The 25,768-nt window shown below is 39.5% G+C and overlaps 1 protein-coding gene across 1 annotated transcript in view; it reads left to right on the top strand.

Annotated features, from left to right (window-relative positions):
• The window catches only part of HECW2 (HECT, C2 and WW domain containing E3 ubiquitin protein ligase 2), a 106,801-nt gene that overhangs the window by 22,473 nt on the left and 58,560 nt on the right, over positions 1 to 25,768 (top strand). Inside the window, 3 exon segments of the mRNA XM_031554144.1 lie at positions 9,557 to 9,664; positions 22,565 to 22,659; positions 25,632 to 25,707. Of these exon segments, the coding sequence (XP_031410004.1) occupies positions 9,557 to 9,664; positions 22,565 to 22,659; positions 25,632 to 25,707 (279 nt within the window).

Below are 25,768 nucleotides of genomic sequence, written 5' to 3'. Positions count from 1 at the left end.
GAATTCTCCCTATATGGCCAGGACTGCCTTTGGAGGTGATGCTTCTAGATCTGTAGGTAAGTGAAGGTGCTGCTAACTGCTTCCCCGTTCAGAGGGAAGATCCTTTCCCCAGAGCAAGATCTAGTGGCCAGCTTGGCACTGCAACACACACTTCTCTCAGGCTGTGTGTAGCCTCTCAAAGCAGTGATCATTCCATTGAGGTCCCTATTGTCACCTGTGGCTCACAGATGAGGTGCTTCAGACAGGACAGCCCTGGGATTTGAATTCATGGGGAAGGAAAGTAGGGGGAAGAGGAGTGACATGTCTCAGAATGTCTGCCACTAAGTGGCTGCTAATAACGCTCTTATGACAGAGCCCAATTAGGGGCTGTGAAGGAGGTGGAAGATGGGGACTGCTGACCACAGTGACCAGATGCCACAACTAGCTGGGCTTTCCTGAAGTGAATTTAGCTGTTTCCATTTCAGAAATGTTTTATCAGGAAAAAAAACCAAAGTAAATCAAAATCAACCAAACAACCAACAACAGCAACAACAAAAAACCAAAGCAAAAAAAACCCAAAAACCAACCAACAGTTCTGGTATCTTTCTCCATGAGCACGAGCTGCTTGACCATAAAGACCAGTGCGAAGACCATGAAATAAATGATCTTTCACTTCTTTCTCTGGCTGTGAGATAGCTTGGGAACTGTACAAACCCAGTCACATCAGAGAAGGCCCTCTGTGTAAATGCAGCTGTGCTAGCAAAATTGTGCTTTTGTTGGTAGTGTTTATCTACAAACAATTTATCTGAGGTCAGGATGGGAAGCATTGACAAAAGCACAGCTTTGTTGGTATGTCTTCCACATTAGGAATACAGAGGAGTAAAACTGCACTTTATTTCTGCTGTTGTGCTCTGTGGTATGTCTGAAAACTTGCAGATTTCTTTCAGTGTCTTTCTTTTGACTGACATTGTGGTTAATTAATCATTTGAATTGCTTCTTTGCCTTCAAATATCACATTCCATGTGGGTGCATGAAACTGCTCTGATTCCAGAGCTGAAGTGTTCCTCATGAACATAGGGAGGGAAATAATACATGTAATGCTAGAAAAACTAGGAAATGATCTGTTTTAGGGTCTCAGGATAAGGACTGTATGAAAATGGGAGCAAGGATCGCTGCTTACTACTCTGTCAATTTAAACTTGAATAGCAAGAAGCTTTAGTTGTACAGTATTTGGGTGCAGAACATGTTACAATTTTGTCTTGTGCTCAGCTTCTACAGCTGCAGTTGGAGGGAGATGTGAGGGGAATACAGCTCGTCTCTCACTGTCCTGTCAGTCACTGGTAAGAAAGTGAAGAATTGCTCTTGCTGGTAGAGTGCAGTAACTGTCAGCAGTGTAGTATGTTTGGTGTAAAGGCAGTCATGGGGGACACTCAAGTGGATGCAACTGGACTGTCCAAGGACTTCCCTCCTTGCCTTTTTGGGGGTTGCTCTGTAGGTGTCTGAAGCTTTGCGGTCGCTGAGTCTGCAACAGTTGTAAATTTCTCTTGCAGTAGGCTGCTTCTAGTGTTCTCTCCCCTTTGGTCCTCTTGAGGTGCTCACAGGAACACGAAATATGAGAGCAGCTTTCAGTTCTGTATTAGCACAAAGTCTGTCTTAATTTCTGGGACTGGAAACATTTGTTGAAAAGTCTTCAAGCTGAGCAGAAGTATTCATGTGTTATTTTTCTTGCTGTGTTTTTTGTTGTCCAATTTCCACTTGGGAAAAATGAAATTTGCTTGAGAGCTTTAACATAGTGCTCCATGAACATCTTATTGCACAAAACGCTGCCAAGGGCTCTGTCTCCAGACCATGGACCGGGTCTGGGCATCTGCTGCAGTGCTTGAACCCTACTTCTAAAACGGCCTCAAAATGCCCTGTCTGTTATTGTGCTACTGGGTCTGCTTTGGCCCAATCTGTGTGTCCTTGCTGTGAACAGAAGGAGCCGCTGGCATCCACCAGGAAGGAAGGTTGGGGCAGTCAGAGCATCTGGCACAGAGGAGCCTTGTCCCAGCCCTGTGCTGAACTGGCATTTACCAGCCTGCAAGAGGACAAGCAGGAATGGTGCTGCTTGGCCACCTGCTTGTCCTCCTGCTCAGGAGTGCCCAGTGGGCAGTTATCCTGGGCTGAGGGTAGCTTCACCCCAGCTGCTGTCACAAGCAGTCTGCTCTTCTCAAAAATACCTGGATTGTAGGGCAAGTGAAGTACAGTGTAAATGCAGACCTGCACTTCTGTGGGCATCTGCTGCATTTGTCACCATGCCAGCCTTGCTGTCGCCTCTCCTGGTTCGATGGACTGTAGTCTGTGCTTTGGTATCCTCCTATGGAAAAGGCAAGGAAGGAAGTGCTGGGAGGATGGGGTTTTTGCTTCCTGTACCCTCCGGATGGGAGTGGCTACAAATAGCTTTGCTGGAAGGACATAATACTTGATGCATTCTAACATTGGCTATTTGAACCCAGATAAACCCTTGATTAAAGGGGAAGATGCAGACAGTTGCATATAACTGCTAGAAACTGCCTGGGAGTTTGCAGCTATTCTTCTGAAATCCTCTCCTTAAAATGACGGAGGAGGAAGAGAGAGCAGAGGAGCAGCCTGAGAAGCAGTGACTGTGCAGCAGTGTTAATGCAGAGCTGAAGTGTCCAGAACTGAGCTGCACAACCTGGCTCCAAAAGGCATATTCTGTAGAAAATATTGTTTGGTGATTGGGAACGAGTGCAGCTTTTAGGATCCACTGATTTTTTTTTAATTCTCCCATTTGTTAATTGGATTCATATGGAGGAATGCAGTTTAGGATCCTCAGATACCCTTTTGGGACTGCCAGGTAAGGCTAGAAGGTGCTTCAAAGTATTGATCTAATTTCATCATTGTGTTGCATATACTAGCGCTGTCTTCTCTGAAAAATCCTCTGGTTCCTGTAGAAAGCCTGTGAGTTGTTCACTGTCTGACACTGAGACTTAAATGAATATTGCAGACTAAAAGCTGTATACATTGAGTTAACATTCGGTCATGGAACAGTAACTGTATTTTAAACGGGTTGCTAAAATATGATTTATTCTAATAATGGTTTGCAGCAAACACTCTGCTTGCAAGTGCTAATTTGCTTACTGACTTTTCAGAAAAGGAGTGAGAGCTCAGGTGATACAAACTTTTCTTCTTCTTTAAATGTGTCCATTAAAATTAAAATAATTAGAGAGTGCCAAAGTGAAAATATTGCACAAAATCTAATGTTACAACCTTGTACTCAGTCAGTTGCTTAAGATAGACAGTACTCTCTGTTATAGCATTGTTAGCTTTACATTTTTTTGACTGTCTGTTTTACTGCTTGCTCACATGTGGAACCACTTGCTCACAACAAAAAGTGGAGTGCACTTACTGGCACCAGAGTTGAGATTTTGGAAGTCATGCAGTAACATGCATCTAAATCAGGCTTCTGTTTTACACAGAAAGTGCCATCATAGAAATGTCCTGATGCTTGGCTTGAAATTCAGTTCAGAATTATTCTCCAGTGCAGGTTAACTACAATCCTGTTACTTTTAAAGACTGAGAAAAATGATATAGTAAAATAGCTAATGGCTGATAATTTAAAACAGCATGTTTAAGAGAGAAACTGGTATCAGTGAATCTCAGCTTAAGACAAAACTATACTTAGTTTTTCTATCCACAAGCTTTCTAGCTTCTATAATGGACATGGTAAGAGAATATCTGGCAAGAGGAATAACGTTTAGAATGATGCTCTTATAAGTATCAGTAGGCTGAATGTACACACACACCCTTGCTAACTCATCATTTTCAGTGTCCAAGAATGTATTAAAATTAACCTGAAATGCTAAGGGGTCAAATTTTGACAATCAGAACTTAATTTTTAAAATTAAGAATATATAATACAAGCACTTGAAAGGTTTTACATAAAATATCTTCCATAAAGGCATAAAAAACAAAGCTTAGGAGGTAAATGCCAAATAAGATTTCCACAGAATTATGTGGGGATACAATAGTGTTACCAAAATGGTTGATCTCTTCTGAGCTGAGCTGCATGGATTTCAAGAGCAATGAATTAGAAGACTTATATACAATATTGAAATATAAAAAATCTAAAATTGTATGTAATTAAATCCTCTCATGATATTCAGAATTTCTTTAGAATTTCCTTCTCTTTGAGCTCTGCATTAAAGCATCTGTAAGTATCACAGAATTACAGAATCACAGGGGTTGGAAGGGGCCTTGAGATCGAGTCCAACTCGCTGCTAAAGCAGGTGCCATACAATAGATTACAGGGGTAGGTGTCCAGCTGGATCTTGAGTAACTCTATAGGAGGACACTCTGCAACCTCTCTGGGCAGCCTGTTTCAGTTATCCATCAGCCTTACCGTGAAGAAATTATTCTACATGTTAGTATGGAACTTCCTATATTCAAGTTTTAGGCCATTAGTCCTTGTCCTATCTCTACACTGCCAACAAGAGCCTGGTCTCATCCATTTGCCTTCCATCTCTGTTTAGATACTTATAAACATTTACCAGATCTTTTCTCAGTCTTCTTTTCCCCAGACTGAACAGACCTAGGTTACTCATACAGGAGATGCTGCAGGCCTTTAATTACCTTTGTTACCCTCTGCTGGACTCCTTCTAGGAGATACCGGTCTTTTTTGAACTGGGAGCCCAGAACTGGATCCGTTAGTCTAAATATGGCCTCAGCAGGGCAGAATAGAGGGGGAGAATTACTCCCCTTGACATGCTGACCATACTTTTTTAATGCACCCCAGGTCACCATTAGTCTTGTTGGCACACTGCTAGCTTATGGCCAACCAGTTGTCTATCAGGACCCCCAGGTCCTTCTCTGCAGAGCTCCTCTCCAGTGGATTATCCCCTCATCTGTACAGATGCATGAGGTTGTTAAAGTATGTTGCAGAGACCAAAAGATCACTGTAGGGAACAATTTTTTTTTTTTTTTTCTTATGTGATAAATGCAAGATACTTCCACAGTTAGAAGTTTGTTTAATTCCATGTATTTTTTTTTTTATTTTTTATTTTTTTTATTTTTTATTTTTTTTTGTGAAGAATAAAAATCCTCTGTTTTTATGGAGACAAGCCTTTTATCTGCTCCACTAGTGGCTATATAAGCTGGAACCAGAAGTTTGCACCTGAGCAGTCTGTGCACTGGGCTGTCAGACTAGCTACAGTAACCATGAGTAGCAATTTTTGCTTTTTAAGTTGTTTTGTTTTCGAAGACTGCTATCTGTTTTATTTATTTGTTAGTTTGAACTATACAAAGTGTCACTCTGTGGTGATGTATTTCAGATACAAATCTTTTTTTAGACAGAAATGTGAAAAACCTTCTTCCTTACACAAAAATATCCAAAAATATCAGAAATGTAAACTCCACATGTAAGTCTCCTGGCTACTTATGTCAGATACTTTAGCAGGGCTTTCTGTGCTGTCTTGCATAACATTTGCATAGACAGACTGATGGAATGCAGGCTAAATGGGTGGGTAATGAGGTGAGCTGACATTTGGCTGAGCTGTTTTTAGACATCCTGGAAGATAGGACAGAGCAAATCCTCAGCAAGCTTGCAGATGGGACAAAACTGGCAAGAACTGCCAGTTCCTGATAAACTGATAAACCAGCTAGTTGTGCTGCCATTCAGGTGGACCTCAACAGGATGGAGAAATGAGTAAGCAAGAGGGTCATGACCAAGTCTTTCGACACCAGTGTGAAGCTGACTGCCTACAAAGCAGCTTTCAGAAAAAGACTTGGAGGTCCTTCTGAGCAAGTCAAACAGGAGCAAGAGATGCATCCTTGCAATGAAGGTGTCTGCTGACATCTGGGGCTGTGTTAGAAAGCATTAAGAGATGGGCCTAGCTGTCTGCTATACATGGGAGTGGCCACATGTCCTGTCATGAATGTACAGGATCTTCTTGTGGCTCTTACTGTTGCATTGAGTGGCATTTTGTTGTGCAAACACGTTATGTTAAAGTGATCCCTTCTTCTTTCATTGAGATGTTCAGTACTTGTATATAGCTTTGCACTTAATATAGCCTTACTGAATTGGGAATGTTACACGTACTGTTGGTACCTTATATATCTTAAGTGGTTTTGTAAAGATGGTGAATCCTGAAAGAGAAAACATTATTACTCTGAAAATTTTTACTGCACAGTGATTTCAAAGAGCACGAGGCAGTGTAGAGTCCACAAGAGATATTTATTATTATGACTCACTTTTCATTGCAGAGCGTCATAAATTTTCCCATTTACTAATTTTTACAAGGCTTGCAAGATGGTGGGAAATCAGATACTTTCTGTAATATTTTGTGTTTACAGAAGATAAAATGATGCTGTGGGTCTTCTATTGTTCTGTTTCTTTCAGAAGCGTAGATCAACTTGAAAAGATACCAGTGCAGAAGGACGATATTTTTTTTGCGTATTTCATGTTCTGGGAACAGATATTTATATCTACTCTCTGGCCCAGATTCTAGAACAGCAGCCAGTTTCACAAAAAGCAACAGTTACCAGCTAAAAGGGGACCAGAATGTCTTGGAGTTGAGGATCCCTGGGGAGTATACGTAGGTTTTCGAGAAGAAGAGTGATGAAGTAGTGGTAATTTTGGCATTCTGCTTTTTGTGCTCTCAAACACTTCTGTCTTCCCTCCAACTCCCCTCCACACACACATCTGAGTATTGCTGAGGCTTATCACAGCTGAACCTTTCTATTGCAGTGTTGATAGGCAAATTTCTGCACTATTGTCTGCTTCAGTGTTATCATGCTATTTGATTTCTTTTGCTGTTTGGTTCCTTTCTTTAAAATCCATGTACTGAGGCTTGAAGTTATTTTTCCGTATATGTAACAAAATAACAATTTTTCTCTCTATGTGAATAACTTCATGCGAGTAGAAAGAATCAGCTATTTCAGGAGAAAATCAAAGTTGTCCAAAATAAATTTGAGTAGATTTCTGTCAGGCAGAGACCTGTCAGCATTTTTCATCCATCCATCTCCACCACCTTCTGTTGCAATGGCAGTGTGCCTGTAGGCAGAGCATCAATGATTTAGTCTTCGTTACTGCAAAGGAGACTATTTCTGGATTGAAGAACTGAAAATTCAGACACTTCAAGTGTTGAATTGTATTAATTAAGTTGTTAGTAAATGTGCTGCCTTCTTATAACAATCAGCTCAGAATTTGATGGCCTTGCATGTTCTTCATGCAGGACCTTTTCTGAACTTCACTGATGTCCCTGTAAAGATTTCTGTTGACTTTAGTTACCGATTTAAAAGACCAGGAACAAATGCTGAAGTGTTGGAAGTCTTGCTATTAAGTGCTTATTACATGCCTTCAAACTTTCTGGATTTGTTAAAAAAAATATTCAAATACTTCTTTATTTACCTAGATGTACTGAGAACACTGAATAATTTAATACTACTTGTATTGGAAGTATCCTTGGAATTTTCTAAGAATCTGTAGTGAGGTGTAGTTTGTGTAGTGAACCAAAAGAGGCACTAATGGAAATATGCTAGACATTAAATTAGCACTCTTGGGAAGCATGAGATATGTCCATGGAAGAAAACAGTGGGACGTTGGGTTAGAAAGGCACATTCAAAAGAAGAAACAAACAAGAAAACCAACCCAGAAACAAGCAAACAAAACCTAATCAGCTCAACATCATATTGCTTGCTTACATACAGAGATCTTTGAGGCTCCTGAGATGCTTTACAGGCTGTATTTCTACAATTTCTTTATCTTTGAGAAAAATAAATATGTGGATAAGATGCAGCTTTCTTTGCTCTGTATTTTTTTTTTTTTTTTTGCAGTAATGAAGATAAGCATGCGTGCTATAAGTTTTTATTGTCTGTGTGCTTGCCTTTATGATACGTGAAGTTTCTGTGCATGAAGTCCTTATGGGAAGTTAAACCTCATGGTATTAGATTTGTCTGACGATAGAGATTGTCTAGCTGCGCTCTGTGCTGGGTGGCCTCACCTCCTCACCGCCCAGCACAGTTTGGGTGCTGCAAAATAAGAAGGACTTGTAGCTATTAGAGAGCATCCAAAGGAGGGCTACAAAAGAGAAGGGTCTGAGGACAGGATGTGTGAGGAGCAGTTGAGATCCCTGGTTTGTTCAGCCCAGAGCAGAACAGGCTGAGGGCAGGCTCGTGGCAGCTGCAGCTCCTTACAGCAGCACTGAGCTCTGCTCTCTGGTGGCAGTGACGCGCGTGAGGGAATGGCATGGAGCTGCATCAGAGGTGGATCAGGTGGGGGTTAGGGAGGGGTTCTGCCCCAGAGTGTATTTTTAAGTTAAGAGTAACAAAGCTGTGTTCTTGATTATTCTTTCATAAACATTGTATGACTTTCTAAAGCACAGGTGACAGTTTTTTAGTTTTATTTATGTGGGACTTCTTTTCAAAGAAACTGGGCTTGATTGGATAAGAGCTTCCTGAACAGAGCTGCAATAGCCTTAAGTTTTTGGTGAAATCTTTTAAGATTGCAGAATGCATTCAAATTTGTGTAATAAAACAAATTTATTTATTTACTTTTTAAGAGTCAGGGTTATTAAGTGCCACTGAAGAAAGGAGGATCTTGTACTTGAGGCAGGACGTATATTTGTATGATTAAGAAGCGACTTCATAAATGCACTTTTAACATGTTATGATGCCTACTTCCAAAGAACTTCCTGTATGAAAGAAGTTGTATTTATGTCAGCTTTCTCTGGGTCATCCTAATCTTTGTGCCCTTCGAAAAGCTTCTCCCTCTGTGTTTCATTCAAACAGCATTCTGAGTTTCTGAACACAGGCTGGTAAGTAAAAACAAACCCGGTGACCTGTTTTTATTTCAGTTATGACAAAAATGTTTCTTAAGGAGGAGAAAATACTGATACTGCTGAACTGATCTTCAGAGACTTACTGTTTGCATCTCAGTTTTCCTCTTTGGAATTTATTTCTTTCATTAGTTTCACTCATTTGTATTTTTGGCTTATTAAGGATGCATTCTGCCTTTAGGACTTATGTTCACTAGTACATAATAATGCTGGCTGGGAAATTGAATATGCCATATTTTTTGGTATATGTATAAAAATATTTTCTCCAGATCTCAAAATGTAGGAATACTTCAAAAAGTTAAGCAAGTTCTGATACCTCAAGTTTCTGTTCTGTGCATCACTGCTAAGGAGCAAGTGCTAGATTTTCACAGCACAGAATGAGACCATCATATAAAATGGTGTTGCAACTCCATGATGAAGTAGCAATCAACTATACATTCCCATCAGCCTGTCTATTGAGGCGGAGAAGTTTTGGAATTTAATGCTTTATCTTGGCACTTCGCCTCTTAAAGGAAATTGTATATTGACTTTGACTCTTTGTACTGCTAAGTCTGCATAAAGTGATCTATCTACTGTAAGAGAAGTCATGTTTTGTTTGTTAGCTTAACCTTTTTTAGCTTAACCCCTCTCCCCTCCCCTCATGTGTCTGTGTTTCTGGACCTCTCAAACTAAACAAGAAAATAAAAAAACACCCTGCTTTTATAAATGCTACGTGACAATGTATATATTTTTTCCTCTTACAGATGAGAACTCTCCAGCCAATTTCTGGGATTCCAAGAATCGGGGAGTGACTGGCACTCAAAAAGGACAAATTGTATGGCGAATTGAACCTGGTCCCTATTTTATGGAATGTGAGTACCTACTTATCCAGTGGGCAAACATGCCAATTATGTCAAGGCAAACCTGCAGGATTGTACTTGATAGCCATTTTCAAACTCCAACAAACCTAAGGGATTGATCGTATTTCTCTAAGTAGTAGCATATTTTTCAGTGTGTTTGCTACACATCACAGAAAACTCATGAAAATATTGACTAAAAAAAATAGTTGACTTCTGAAGTGCATTTGTATTTTGGGGATTTTCTTGGACAGTGTACTTCAAGAGAACAAACAGGTGCCTTGTGCAATGTTATGTAGTATATAAACAGTGAAAGTCCCCTCCCAGGAATTTTAAAATTTCATCTGGACAAGACATTAATTGTAAATGGACATGAAGAAAAGGATAATATGGTGACAGTCTTTGCTCATATTTGTTAGTATTAATGTTAGATTTATTGCTGGGAATTGCCAGCCTTCTGTCCTGTTGCATTAGGATGTCTCAGCTGAAGTTTCATTATGCTGGGAAATTCACTGGGCGGTTTTGAAATATTGAGTCTTAGTGTGACTGAAATAAACAAACCTCCAGTAGAGTTCTGCAATAATTCTTGGTAGTCAAGGTTCAAATCAGAGTGCTAAGCCACTTCATTAGATTACCAGGACTCGCAGTAAGCTAAGCTGTTCTGTTATATGTTTTTTTATTTTTTTATTTTTTTATTTTTCTTGGCTTTTTAATGAAAAGTTATTTTACAATCTTAAGTATGTGATCCCCTTAAGAAATCGGATTCTTTAGTTCTAGAATGTTGTATATGAGCTTGTTGAAAACCCTGATAGGTGTAGCATCAAAGTGGCAATCAGTCCCAAAAGAGCTGTGAGTTGTTTATCACCTGTTTAGCCTCACAGTAATGTCTTACTTCATAAATTAGAATATATATATATATATATATATATATATATATATATATATATACACCCACTCTCATAATTTACACTGTAGTGCTTCTAACTGTAAATCTTGGCAGAATTTTCTCTTCTCATTGACTGATACATAGCAATACATGTGTTTCTGAAGATGTTGGGCCTCGCCCCCTGTACTATAAATAATTATTAAAAGTTTTTATTTCTAGAAGCCATCAGTGAATCTTGCTGAGTTAAATCTATGCATCACACAACAAATATATTTTAACAAGAAAGAAAGAGCTTTAATTAAATATAATAGGATAAAATCAAAATAGGATTTTGCTACAGAAGAAAGTGGTTGAACTAAAGATGAAGATCAAGAAGATAATGAGGGTCAAAGAAAATGATTAACTTTCCTGGTGCCAAAGACAGTAGTCTGAAAGTAAATTAAAATTTATGTTAGAAGAGTTCCCTGCCTTTTTCTTCCTGTATGTAAGGTGCTCTAAAAGTAATGTCTCCTATTTATTTCCATGAAAACTGCAAGATACGAAGAACACAGTAACACTGTTTGATAGACCAAATTCTCAGCTACAAAACACTCCTTTTCAGCTTAGTCTCTGCCATGAGCTATGCGTTTTCACCTGCAATGAACAAGTGCCTGCATGCCATGGTCATAAAAATCTGTGCCAGTGGAGGTGACTCTCTGTGAAGCTCACCACCCAGTGCCTCACTGTGCTCACTGGTCTCCATAAAAGTTGAGCAAGTGTTGATGAATGTCAATGGGTGCCATTTTTTTTTTTTTACATGGAGGCATTCACTGACACGCCATTGCTCCGTTTGCACTTCCATTCAGATGCTATTCAGACTGCCCCTGTGCTGCCGTCTGTAGCACAGCAACAAAATGTAACAGAATATTGGTGGGCAGGTTCAACCTCTACTGTCATACCACCACCATCTGCCTCTGATGTCATGGGCCAACATAATAAAATAGGAGGCTTTACCTTTGGAGCAGCCCTTGTACATACGCAGTATCAATATTTTTGTCAATGCCAGCAGTTTGGCTTCAGGCATGTTTGTTTGTATCTTAAAGCTGGTTGTGTGTTGCTCTTTAATAGGTGAGTCTCATGAACAATGTTTTTAGTTCTTGTGAGTAACCTAGAACTAGCAGTATTGAGTTAGCTGCAGCACACTTTGCAAACAACTGATACAAAGAGTGCAGGAGTGCAGATTTTGTGTTCCTTGATCATGGCTAACTTTACTAATTGAGATATTAGCTGCCATACTTTGAAGAAAAGGCAAGCGATTATGCAGCAGCTGAGAACTTTAGAAAGGAATGTTTGTGAGCATATGTTGCTACAGCACGTAGTGTGACACATAAATGTTATACCAGTGTTACTTGTGCTTCTAGTGAGAAGTCAAAAATTGCACTGATGTGCTGAACTAAATTTCTAATTCCATTTTTCAAACCAGAGGGCTCCACAGATGTGCAACACTTTGCTCAGCATCATCTTCTTTTAGTTTCTTGTGGGAGAAGCATCTCTGCTGCAATTATATGTAGCCATTCTTTTTCTATTATGTTTTTTTCCTCCTCAGATCACTAAATCATAGCCCAGGCAGTTACAGTAGGTTGTTGCATAGTTCAGGTACAGCCACAGTGGAGTTGCCACTGTTGTGCAGCTCCAGATGAGTGCTGGAATAACAGTGCTATTTGGGATAATACTGTGCTCTTTAAGCAGTGATGATCCCCAGCCTGTGCCAGCTGTGGACATGAATATAGCTCCTCTCTTAGTCTCTAACCCACCATAGTGCTGATATAACTTGTGCTCTGTATAGCACTGTCATAGCAACAGAGGGAGGCCAATGGAGTAGCTAATATTCGCACTAACAATGCTCCTGATTATTGGAGTTAAGGTACCTCTTATCCATTAATCTGCCATTATTATCCAAATTTTAGAAATAACTTTTCAGGAATATTGTTTCCAAGAGGCAAAATATATCAGAAACAGGAATTTGTGTTTGTCATATTTACTCCTCTCAGTAATGACATAGAGCAGAACATTAGCAGTTCAACAGTGCTTCACTAGGAATGCAGGGAACAGCTGGAAGTACAATCCCAGATTCAGCAACAATGTCTGTGGGAAAAGGAGGGACAATTATGCGGACAGATTAAACTAAACTGAGTGGGAGACCAATCACAGCATTGAAATGCTGGTTGGAAAGGACCTCTGAAGGTCTGTGTTCAAATCTTCTGCCCAAAGTGGGGGCAGCCATCAACACATCACCTGTGGTCAGCTGTGGTTTTTGAAGCACAGCCTTGAAAACCTTCAAGGACATGTATTTCATACATACTTTAGGATGCTTCTATTTTTTTTTTCCCCAGTTAAAAAAGACATTTGCTGACCTCCAGTTTGAATCTCTGAAGCTTATATTTAGGGCCATTGCACCTTTTAAGATCTAATAGAACTGGAAGGAGTTTGAGTTCACAATCTGCGTAACTACATCTCAGAGTGCACTTAGATCTTGCCTTAACTTCTTCTTCACCAGAGTTAAGAAAGCCAGATCCTTCAGAGCCTTCTCATTGGTCATTTGTTCTCAACTTAAGCCATCTTTTCAGCCCTTTGGTGTCCCCTCTCTGTTTTCTCCATGCTCTTGAGCTTGAGGGTCTCAAAACTAAGCATAGTATTTTGGGCATGTCCTTACCAGCACCAAGCTGATGAGGATAATAACTTCCATCTGTCTGCTGGCCACGCACATCCTAACCCAGCCTGTTATCTGGTTTGCTGTACTTGCAATGAGGTCACTTGCTGACTTGTATTCAAATAGATGTCCATCCTGGCCTGAAATGGTCTGTATTTTTAGCAAGAAAAGTGACTGAACTGAAGTTACTAGGTTCTGAGATCAATCAGTATGGATATGATCTCAGAGAATTTGGTTGCATTTTTCCTCAGCAGTGTAGGAACTCAAGGACATTGCCTATCTTACCCATAATGTAAGATCTCTGCAGGGCGAAGTGCAAAGGATGGCAGCCTCACTAACAAGGCATATCCAATTAAACTGTATGTAGTAGGAGTATTTCCATTTTAATTGCATTAATGTTAATCTGTGTGAGTCAGCTGGATTGTACCTTAGACTCTCTGAAATGCTCAGATTTGTACCTTGTAGGAAAAGCATCTTTCATCTTGATTTAGGAAGCTCTTTTTCTATGGGGATCATTTTAAACTTCTTAATAGTTTCACTGAAGTCTGGAATTTTTGCTTATGTTTAAAGTTAAGCCTTGTTCAAGCTTTTGTCCTGAATTTTATGTTGTTATGTATCTGAGTCCTCTAACTCAGTTTTTCAGTCATTTGGTTTATTCCTCTCCCCATGGATTTGGTATCTCCTACTTCCCAAGCAAATAACTTGTAAACGCATTGCTTGCTATCTCTTCTATTCAAATCAGACAGCCCACAGAAAGGAGGGCGGGGAGGATCTCATCATTTTCATACTAAAAACAGGCATTAATTCCCCCTGAAGCACCCTAAATTAGCCAAGCAAGGATGATCAAAGAAAGCTCTTACAAACTTTAGACAAAAAGTGACACAAAAAAATCCACAGACTCTATGCAGAGGAGAGAATCAAAGGAATCAACATTTGAAATAATTAGATGAAGTTAATATATTCCTGAAATGCAAGCAGCCTCTGAGGGGAATGATTGAGGAGTGGGGAAGGAAAAGAGTATGCAAAAAGGAAGGAAAATAAGGTCCAAGTCCAGCTCACCAATCAAAAGCAGCTGGTGTCCTTAAGCTGTCACCTCTAGAGAAAGTGACTGGCTCTGGACTGCAGAGCAGGCCTCTCTTTCTCTTACCTGGGAATAGAGCAAAAGTGCACTGTGAGCATGAAAAGGATCTCTTTTGCTTTAGAGGCTTGACAAGGTGAATCCGAGTATCAGTGTGCCTGAGATGCTGTTTCCTTTATATAATAGATGTGACTTAAAAACTTTTTGCTTTGAGGTTTGCTTAAATGTGGGGAGGGAAAACAATGACTCACTAGATTGCTGCCTCAAGTTGTTTGCTGTATCAACTACAGAAGGATTGCTAGACATGACCACAGCTCTGCAAACAGTTTTCTTCCTTCTCCTGAAAAATGAAAGGGCAAGTTCAAGGTGTGTTACTATGAATTGGTAGCAATAGTGGGAATGTGCAACACAGCTTGGCTTCATCCTTCCGTGTTTGGTATGGTCATCTGATATTTATCATGTCTGTTATTGTCTAGTGCAGAGGAGGCTGCAGTTGCTCCACGAGTGCTGATAACGTGATGGAGTTATTCTGGAATGGAAGTGATGGCATTCCTTATAGAGAACAGAGCTAGCAGAAAGAGTGAAATGACTTGTGGGGAAAACCTTGGTGATAGAAAAAACATTTGAAAGGAGGCTTGAGTTTTCTGCAGAATAGCTGATACAAGCTGCTGCAAGCTGTTGCTCATTTAGAAACTGCAGCTTCAAAATCTGAGCAATAAGGACTGGTTGTATTGGAAGTGCTGCAGGAGGGGGATTCAGTATAGTAAAGTCACTGCCAGGCAACAAGTAACTCCAGTGCTTATGAATCTCCACAAGTGCAGAGTTCCTAGGAGTTAAAAGCTGCAGATGTCCTAGTAGGTAAAATAGGCCAGGACTTATTTTCAGTTTCTGGGAGCAAGGGGCACAGTATGACTTGTGCCCACACAGCCCCGGCACCTGGGACAGAAGTGTCAGAGGTGCTTGATGACTGTTGTGTGCTATGGTTGGTTTTCTGCTGGTATTTTAATTCATACCATAATCCTGCTCAGTTTATAGTATGGGTATGGGCTAAGAGCCTCCTGTAAGTCTGGGTTTACTGGATTGAACTGTGGAGTAATACTGACTTACATTTGTCAGTTAAAGCTGAGGTCTCGTGTATTAATTTAGAGTATCCACAAGAAACACCTTCACCTACTTTACTTGCAGCGTAATGTGTTTGTTGTTATTTATAGCATTTGATGTCATAGTCATTACTGTGAGTAGAAATAAGCATATCGATATGCTTATATTTTCTTCACATCTTGAACAATAACTCATAGTGGCAGCTGTTGGGTTTTATCCACATGCTGCCGGTCTCATCACATCAATCATTTCCAGATCACTCTTGGGATGTTTGTGGTTAAATCCCTTCTGGTGCCACACTGCAATGCTCAGATGTGGTAACTGCACAGACTGTTTCTATTTTGTCCTTAAAATCTCAGTTTTGTGGCATGACTCTGAGATATACTCAGAAAGTGTGCTGGTAATATGTGTGTTTGCATTACACTGATATCAGGATACAACTGAAGCTTTATATAGAGTATATGTATTCAGTCCTGTATTCAGTCCTTATTTCAATGAAACTGTAAGTTTTATAAAAATGGGGAATGGAGACTGAAACTTGATGTAATTTGCAGTTAGCAGAGTGAACTCCCAGCCCTCTTTTTTTATTTAAAAATACTAAGGGAGACTGAAACAAACCAAATGGCTGGAAGTGTGGATCTGCCTGGGGGTAGCAAGGCCATACAGAGGGATCTGGACAGGCTGGACAGCTGGGCTGAAGCCAACGGGATGAGGTTCAACAAGACCAAATGCCGGGTCCTGCACTTCGGCTACAACAACCCCAGGTGATGCTACAGGCTTGGGGCGGTGTGGCTGGAGGACTGCGTAGAGGAAATGGACCTGGGGGTATTGATTGATGCTCGGCTGAACATGAGCTGACAGTGTGCCCAGGTGGCCAAGAAGGCCAATGGCATCCTGGCTTGCATCAGAAACAATGTTGCCAGCAGGAGCAGAGAGGTGATTGTTCCCCTGTACTCAGCAGTAGTGAGGCCGCACCTTGAGTACTGTGTCCAGTTTTGGGCCCCTCATTGCAAGAAAGACATTGAGGCCCTGGAACGTGTTCAAAGGAGGGCAACAAAGCTGGTGAGGGGTCTGGAACACAGGCCATATGAGGAGAGGCTGAAGGAGCTGGGAATGTTCAGCCTGGAGAAGAGGAGGCTCAGGGGAGACCTCATTGCTCTCTATAACTTCCTGAAGGGAGGCTGTAGTGAGCTGGGGGTCGGCCTCTTCTCTCGTGTCATTAGTGATAGGACCAGAGGGAATGGTTTCAAGCTACGGCAGGGGAGATTCAAGCTGGACATTAGGAAGTATTACTTCTCAGAAACGGTGGTCAGGCACTGGAATGGACTGCCCAGGGAGGTGGTGGAGTCACCGACCCTGGGGGTGTTCAAGGAAAGACTGGATGTTGTGTTGAGGGACATGGTTTAGTGGGAGTTATTGGTAATAGGTGAACGGTTGGACTGGATGATCTTTTAGGTCTTTTCCAACCTTGGTGATTCTATGATTCTATGAAGTGAGCTTTGTAATTGAACTTGATGTACTTTCAGTTTTTAAAGGTGTTTTAGTGAAGAGTTGTTACTATCTGGCAGAGATAGGAGCACAGTTCCATATTCTGACCAAAACGTTGGTCAGTGTTAATGAGTATTCTATCAAAATAAATCATTTATTTTACCCAGTATACATATTTTGAGCATTCAATTTAACTTGTAAAGGTCATATTTTTCTGATGTGGAGGCCTGGATCTGGTGGCACTGTGTAACCAGTTCCCTCTCAGTAGTCTGACTGGGCTGTTTCTCATGGTTATTGTTGCAGCCCTATTTATAAGCCTTTCCACCAAGTTAGAAATACTTTTAATTATACTTCTGTAATTTATATCTGTTGTTTCCTAGCAGTTATTTTTGAATGTAACAATTGAAATAGGATCATCTCTTGTGTTTTTTTGCAATTTATGACAAGCCTTGTTAGCTTGCTTAAGCACATAATACACGAAGTGTTTTATTATAAAGGTTAGATTATAATTAAACACTTGGCCAAAGTGGAATGTAATATTCAGTGCTCATGGCTGTAAGTAAGTGTCTCAGAGTTGCAGGAAAGTGAGTGCGGGTGGCAGGCCAGGTCCATAGGCTATTACTTCAGCAGATCTTGCTTTGTAGCTACCTTTGAAGCAGCATAAGTGGATAGAGACCAGAGGACAGAAATCTGATACTGATACTCATACTAGTTTAGCTAAAAAGCTCTCTGTGGTTCTGTTTCGGTCAGTTTTGAGGCTTTTTTTCATTCCTTCTGTAAAATAATCTGATGTATGTGCTGATGGAAACAGCAGGTACCAGGAGGCAGCCTATTTCTGCACATGTTCTGCTGCTTGCTCTCCTGTTTACTGTCAGTAGTAGTCAAAAAGGTTCTTGCTTAAAATGATGCAGAGGAAAGAATATGTAGTATTAGATCAAGAAGTTTGTGTTCACTGCAGTCACGCTAATGAAAATAAATTCAACTGACAGGATGTGTGAAACACTTCTAAATTTCTACACTTTTAACACTTTTAAATTCCTACAGTTGTCCATTGGGTGGATGTGTTCAGCTGGGAAAAAAAATAAGGTTTAACTCAGTGCTTTTTCCCTGACTTAGCTCTCCCTTTATGCATTTGTAAAGGCTGAATATGATTGGCTCAATTTGTTCCAGAGCCAGAATTTTCTTAAATGTTTTGGAAAATGTTTCCGTGCTTTTTGGGGAAATTCTCCCAATTCTTATTGAGTGTTTGAGGGTATGTACTCGAATCTACAGAGAGGCATGGATTCAGGCATGTGATTCTTGTATTGAGCTGCCTTGTCCGGGAGCTGGGCAGCTTCTGTGCAGTTGGCAGGGAGCATCAGACTGCTGCAACCCTGTGAGGATTTGCCTTAGCCTTCAGAGGTGTGTCTGCCATCCCATCTCAGTGGAGTGTGTGATGACCTCAGCTCTGGTACAGAAGTTTCAGTTAGGTAGGGGTTATCCTACCTAAAGACCCAGGGTATTATTTTGGGTGATGGCATGGGGCACAGGGTATGTTTCCAACCATCTGGCAGTTGCTTCCACCATTGTAAGCACATGACATTTGCTGTGGTGAGTTTGTGGGAGTGTGATATAACCCACCTGCCAGGCCTCCCTGTAATTATATTTCGGCTACCATCCTCTATACCAAAGAGGTTTTAACTGCTTGGCTTGCTTAATTACAGCATGTTTCACATTCATGGATAACTGATGTGGTAGTGTCTATAGTCAAGTCCACCTCTTGATCCTGAACAAACGCTTCTCTAAGTGAGTATTTTTACTTTCCTGAATTATTGGTCTCCTAGAAATAATGTGTTCTTCTAGAATTACACTTGCGTTTATGTACTCCAAATTCCTGTATTCCGTGTATCTTTTTATCCTAAAGCATTTTTTTGTTAGGCAAAGATAAAGGCCAAAAACATACAGATAAAGCAAGGGGCTTTGGAGGATTACTCATGTTTTAAAGGTAAACTATTACTTGGTATAAACCGATTTCTGTATTATTGAAGAGACAAGAGTGCATGGTCTGTAGAGGGAAGCATAGTATTATAATTTCATGCAGGAGTTCTTTTGAAATGCAAATATCACTGTTTGAGTCCCAGAAACCTTTGTTTATTCCAGAATTTTTATATAATGGATCTGAGCTATAAAACTATGGTTATAGAAGATAACAACTATTGACTTTAAAAGAAGAGGATTACAGTCTTATGGAGTGTTCAGATTAATTAACACATACCACTACTTACATGACTGCTTGCGATTCTTTCAAACACTCACAGATACCCCAATTTCACTCTGTCCTATTTTTAAATGAAGAGGAAATGTCTGGTGGCTGTAGGAATTCCTTGCGGTCTGTGTGATGTCTGGAGAAACGTCAGAGACAATGGGACGTGTGTGGCAGCAAGAACACACTGCTAGGTACAGTCACTTTTTTCATGGATGAAAATACTATTTGTTCTGTGAGGCTGCAGATTTCTTGAATCAAGCACACAGCTGACAGTACATGGTCAGGTATAGGCATCTTCTCTTTGCTGAGTTTACTTCTGCTACCTTTTTCAGTACAGAACTCAAACACGGCAAGCTGATGAGCATGTTGGGGAAAGAAGTGGGAAAGAAAATAAATAAAAGAGCAAATTTTCAACTTAAAGGAAACATTTCCAAACGAATTGGCAGAATGAATGAAGGAAAGTAGAAAAACTCTGTAAATGATGTATGCTATTGTGCCCTTTATACTATGGAACAGTTGAGAGGAAGCCTCAATATTAGTATGCATTGAACTCAGCTTTCTCGATATTGAAGTCACATTTGCAGAAATATACTGTTTTGGAGGAGCTCTTTATATTCATAGGGACTTATTTGTACACAATAGGTTGATGTATATTCTGTTAGGAGCAGGCACAGACATCTATTTTTAATGTATCTGGAGCACAGGAATCCATTTGACATGAAGAACAAATATTCCAGTCACAGTTTTTCTTCTAACACAATAGAGAAAATGTCAAAGAGCAAGATCCTAAGCTGTTCTGAATTGGCACAATCCCTCTGAGATTTCTTTCTGTGTTATGTATTAATAGTAGTTTTAAAAATTATTAGATATGAAGAAAAATCTGCTTAGCTGTCTCTGGTCCTGTGAGGGAATTGTGTTCTTTCTATGTGCAAGAAAAGATTTTGCAAACTTTTATTCACTTTAGCAATGTCTGTATGCATGTTCCAGATGGCCGATTTTTCAATTTCATGCTGAATTTCAAACACAACTTCTCCTATGTTAATCCTGTTGACACAGTGCTGACAGCACTTCTGCATTTCCTATGTGTAGAGCTGTATAAAGCCCAAACCATAGCAATGCTGCTTCTCCTGGCGAGTGAGAGAAGTCTCCAGATGTTGTATGTTTAAGTGCTCTGCTTTTTCTAATCATTACAAGCAATTAGGCCTACAGGCTTTTTTTTTAATTTCATTGGTATGGAAGAAATTGTTCGTTCTGTATATTGAATTGTTTTCTTCTACTACCAGCCGCATATACATATTGGACAGTACTGTATGATTATATAGAGTGTGACTCTGAAAGAAAGAAATCTAAGTATCCAGAGCTTGCAGGGCTACATTTCAGCCTTTAGGGGTATGTACATGCCAGTGTAATGAGAATCTATAACAGACATCTGTCCATATTATGGCTATCTGCAGATAGAAGCAGTAGCTGATAGCCTTTCCACTGCTGGGTTATTTTCCGAAGTGATGAACTGAGAGAAGGTAGTTGCACAGTCATTGGCAGCAGACTGAGGAAACTTCATCTCCAGAAAACCTCTGCAGATAAAGTTTGGGTCTCAATAAAGCTGAGCTTTGGAGTTGGAAAGCACCTGTGCAAGTTAGCAGCACTTGTGCTGAAACTCCAATTATATATGAGCTGGAAATCCTTGTGTGCCCATTTGGATGTAAACATTCTTCACAGGTCAGTAGAATTTCTGAGTATAGGAAGAGCCTACACATCTTGACTTACAATTTCTTGGCCTTATAGGCCTTTATAGGTGTTTAGAAGTTCTGCTTGTGTTTTGAATTTTACTGTGATGTTTATAGTAAGAAGAGCAGACTAGATGATGGTGTTTTGACAGTGTGGGTGAACTCAGCTATGAGGAGGGAGGAATCAGCAGCCCTCCACCAACTCAGTCCTCACTGAGCTGGGAGACACGCCGCTTGCCTTTGAAGGCCAGCTTGGAGGTGCATCCACTGTACTAGAAGGAAGAGTGTAAATGAATGCTGAGCTATAACTGCAGCAAATTAGAAAATAAAAATCCTTTTGGGTTGAAAAGACTTGTAGAATGGATTTTAATCCTTTTGAGCAGGGATAAATGGACCTTTTATCTTGCAGTGACAAAGAACCTCATTCCTCAAGGAATCATGCTGTATGTCTCAAAACTTTTTTTCAATACACACAGTTTCGTATTTTAAGGCTACTATCGTACTGTTAAACTAAGTCAGAGAAGTTGAAGTGCCAAGGTTGCTGTAATTTGTACTTGCCTGTGGCCATTTCTGTCTGGCTGTGGTCATTTCTGTACCTCTGGGTAAACATTCATCAACCTTCTACAGAAGAGTTGTCCCAGCAGAGAAGGAAAGCGGGGAGATTGTTCCAGACAGGAAAGGTCTTACAGGATCAAGGGCAGCTGTTCCACTGTGTTGAAAGAATGCAGACAAACAACAGTGGAGAGGTCAGGCTTCAGTGAAACATAATACTTTTTTGTTTGCTGCAAAAACAGTTTAGCAAAACTTTATTCAGTGGACATGGTGAAACTCTCATCTTTTCTGTGTTCCAATATGAAGTGCTTCCAGCTTCCTTCAGATGTATATCACGAGACTTCTTCGAAAGTCTGACAGGAGTTGTGCTAGTAGCACTGTCTTCGTAAGCCTTTTCCACAACTGAGCATATTGAAATAGCCAGAAATATAACCTGTAGAATACACAAAGAGGAATTGACTAAATGCTCTAATTTCCTGCTAAAGTATTTCTGAAAACAGATCATTGAATGATGGATTCAGCTTACATAGAAAGAGCTTTCAAGAGCAAACTGAACAGTATGTTAATAGCTCTCCAAAATATAGTTGAAATTCAACTGCCAGAATGTCAGAATATTTGTAGGACTATCTCAACATCAACTTGTCAAGTAACCTGGACTAAAAACTCTAAGGTATTTTTTGGACATGTAAACAGAGGGAGCATCTGTCAAGCCCATGAGAATAATTCCCCTTGTTCAACTTTGGTGAGCCTCATGCTGAGTACTGTGAGTAGTTGTGGAATCCATAAGACAACATTCATTTTGAGAAATGAAGGAAGAGCAACAAAGAGCACAATAATGATCACAGGAGATGATCTAATCATTTATTTTCTCCTCTGTATCCTAAGAATCAACACAGAGGAAAAGCAGTTACCTTGCAGCAAATAGGGTTGTATTACAGTCCATGGAAATATATCCTGAATCTGTATCCTGATTCTCTGCAGGTTAAAAGAAGGCGTAGTTCATTTATAGTTATTGTGTGCTTCTACAGCAGATGTGACTCAGGCTGTGAACAGAAGTGAGCTATGACTCTATGTATGTGTTCCTTTCATTTTCTTTTGGCTAGTGTCAGTCACAAAGGATTTGATGTTTGTTGTTTTTTTCTTTTCCAGCTGAAATAAAGATCTGTTTTAAATACTACCATGGTGTTAGTGGAGCCCTCCGAGCTACTACTCCATGTATCACTGTGAAAAACCCTGCTGTGATGGTAAGTTTAGCCTATTTATTCATTGTATTTGTGCAAGATACTAACTGCCAGACAAACGTATCAGTGTAAGTTCTCTTGTTTCACTATTAAGAGTTTTTTTTTGCTGGGGGGTGGGGAAAAATATTGTTAGGCTGTAATCACCAAAATTAGGAAATACTTTTTTGGTTTTGTATTTTTCTTTATTAATTTTTTCATTATAAAATAACGTTATAAATCACTGAAATAAACTGAAATCCTTTGTACTAACAATTTCATTTTGCTTGCTTTCAATTTTAGTGCTGCCAGTTTGATTTAACACAGTTGCACTGGTTATCTAATTCAAACTGAGTTCTTATCAGAAGTCTCTACTTCTTATTTGCTAATATTAAAAATCAAATTATTACTGAGATAACAATTATGAGTATTAAAATAGAGAAAGACTGTACGAAACTCTGCTTTTGAATTTTTTTTGAATGCTTTTGAATGATTGAATTTTCGGAGTTCTTGTATACCACCAAAATTTAGATGATTCTCTGACTTTCAAGATTAATTGTTGCCTTCTTACAATTTCATTATGAGACTTGTTTTGAAATACTAGATGTTTTAAAGTTGTCTTTTTAGTGATGTGAATACCTGTTGAAAGAAGAGCATTCCAAACTTGTATCCAGGTGCATTTGATTGAAGTAATTCATGTAATACACTTAATATTAAGTTGACAGAAATTTTCACAGTGCATTTGATTCATTGATTTTAGCTGCCAAATATTTAATATCATATCTGCCAGGATGTTGTCTAGACAATTACAGCACTGAAGATACTATACAGCACAATTTAATCAAGTTGATTGCTTTTAATTTGATGTTGCATTTTTTCAGCATTGCATATTATATACAGGTGAATCTTATAGTGATATAATATTGTATATACTATCATGAACTTTATATTCTCAGTCTCATTATACTGAATGTTTTTTATTTCTCTTAGAATTACTGACCTAGCTGATAGCACCACTTAATTGTTTTTCCTGGAGACATATGAACTCTTGATACTTTATAGAAGAAAGTGTGCATCTGAAAGTAGTGTAGCTTGTATCATTTCTGGATCTTGTCGTACAAGCCACCAGTATTTTTTCAAGACTCGTTATACAACAGGACATGTGAACGTCTGTCTTTGAGTATGTGGTTATTTACTTGGAATTTACCAAAGATCTGTCTTTCTGAGTCAGTAGTCAGTCCTGTGAGGTTAACTTGCTGTCACTATTGGTTCTGCAAGTGGTATAAGAGTTGAGGCATGCCCATTCCTTCTGTTTTTTTTTAAGCTGTGGTAAGTTACCTGCTAACTCAGATCTTGCTAAATTTTCACATTGCATGATATGGTGGGAATTATGTTTCTGGTTTAATTCATATTAACGGCATATTAAGCCAGGAATGTCAGTCAGTCTTATTTTGGGATAAGCAGTTAATGTTGTGCTATGTTCACTTGAGCTAGTGAAAAATCAGGGTCTCCTCCAGATGGTCAGTCTGGTCAGACTGAGTTTAACCTGTTGCATTTGCGATGCCCTCACTATTTTACTACCAGCTATTGCTGCTGAAGTATTCTTATAAAGCCATTGGATCAATGATATTGCATGCTCAGTGATGAAGGGACAGAATTCTGGTGAGAAATGCTTGTCCCTGAAAATGATGATGAATCACGACTCTAGTGATGTGAAAGGGAAATGCACCAGGCTGGAGCCATGCAACTTCCTGCCATGGTCTGTTCCCCCATGAGACTGCTGAAGCCCATGAAAACATCAAACCTCAATGTCAGTGCGGTTCCTTTATCACTTTATTTGACTTGACTGCTCTTATATGCTAAGTATTAGAATTTTACAGTGGAAGAAATTCCTCAGTATCACTTGCATCACACCACTTACTCTGATTTGCTTTTGTTTGCTGATAATTGTGAGAAGATAATGATAATGCTAAAAGCAATATTGAAAGGACGTTTTTAGTGCTTTCTTCATGGATTGCATGTCTTGGTCCAGCAACCACTGCTCCAGAAATACTTTATTGGTCCTGTAGCTTCTAGTTTTGCTTTTGGACAATTCCTCAATTGCTAAAAACTGCTTTATGTACTCCAATTATGCACAGGTATACAACTCTGTATTCAGCTTACCTTGCTTGATAGATCAGGTGACTTCCTATTTTATCACATATATACATTCCTAATGTAGTTCGTATGAAGCTTTTTCAGCAGACTGTGTAATCTCTTCTGTCTGGGAATGGGTGCACTGCCTATGTAAGAGCCATTTGACTTTAAGTATAGCTCTGTTGATGTTTTTATGTTAGATTATTCAGTTGGATGCACATCTCTGCCTTGAGAAAATTCTTCTGTCAATTGAAAGTACTGTTCAGTGGGTATAGCTATTTAGACATTAAAACATGTTTTGAAGTAGTACTTTACCTAGTCAGGGATTTCTGTAGAAAACCAAACCTGAAAATTTGTGCAGTATGAGAGTAGCATTTAGATTACATTCATAGTTGTATATTTGATGCAATTCTCTGTTTAGAAAAACTTTCCATTCCTAGGTCTGAAGGCTTTCTTTAGACTTTTTTTATCTTTTTGCCATTTTTATTGCGAAGTAAATTGCCTTCCTGTGAAAAGCGACAAAAATTTTGCCTGCTGTCACTGACTAGCTCATGCTTTCATATGTACTACCAGTCCATACTGTTGATTTTATTTCACAGAAGTGAAACCAATAAGAAAATAGGGTTTCCCTTTCTGTGATTGATTGTTTGGAAGATATCAAGGATGAGTTTATTAACAACACTTAGCATAATAAATACGTGCTTTCCTAGAAATGGATACTGCAGCTTTGTCTGTCCGTGGTAATAGGCAGTACTTGGTACAATTCTTCTTCTGTGTACTTCTTACTAATTACGTAATGATCTTTGAACATGTATAAAACAAATGAAAATGTATGTGGTTTCTCATTTCTTTCTCCCCTTCAGATGGGAGTAGAAGGCACAGAGGAAGGTGCTTCTGGAGCCCAGCATTCTCGGAAGTTAGTCAGCTTTACACTATCAGGTATAAAAACAAAACAACAAGAACAAAAACCCCACAGAAATCTATGTTTTACAAGGTATTA

This window comes from Meleagris gallopavo, chromosome 7, assembly GCF_000146605.3.
Source record: "Meleagris gallopavo isolate NT-WF06-2002-E0010 breed Aviagen turkey brand Nicholas breeding stock chromosome 7, Turkey_5.1, whole genome shotgun sequence".
Lineage (NCBI taxonomy): Eukaryota > Metazoa > Chordata > Aves > Galliformes > Phasianidae > Meleagris > Meleagris gallopavo.
This window is presented reverse-complemented; position numbering and strand designations above follow the sequence as displayed.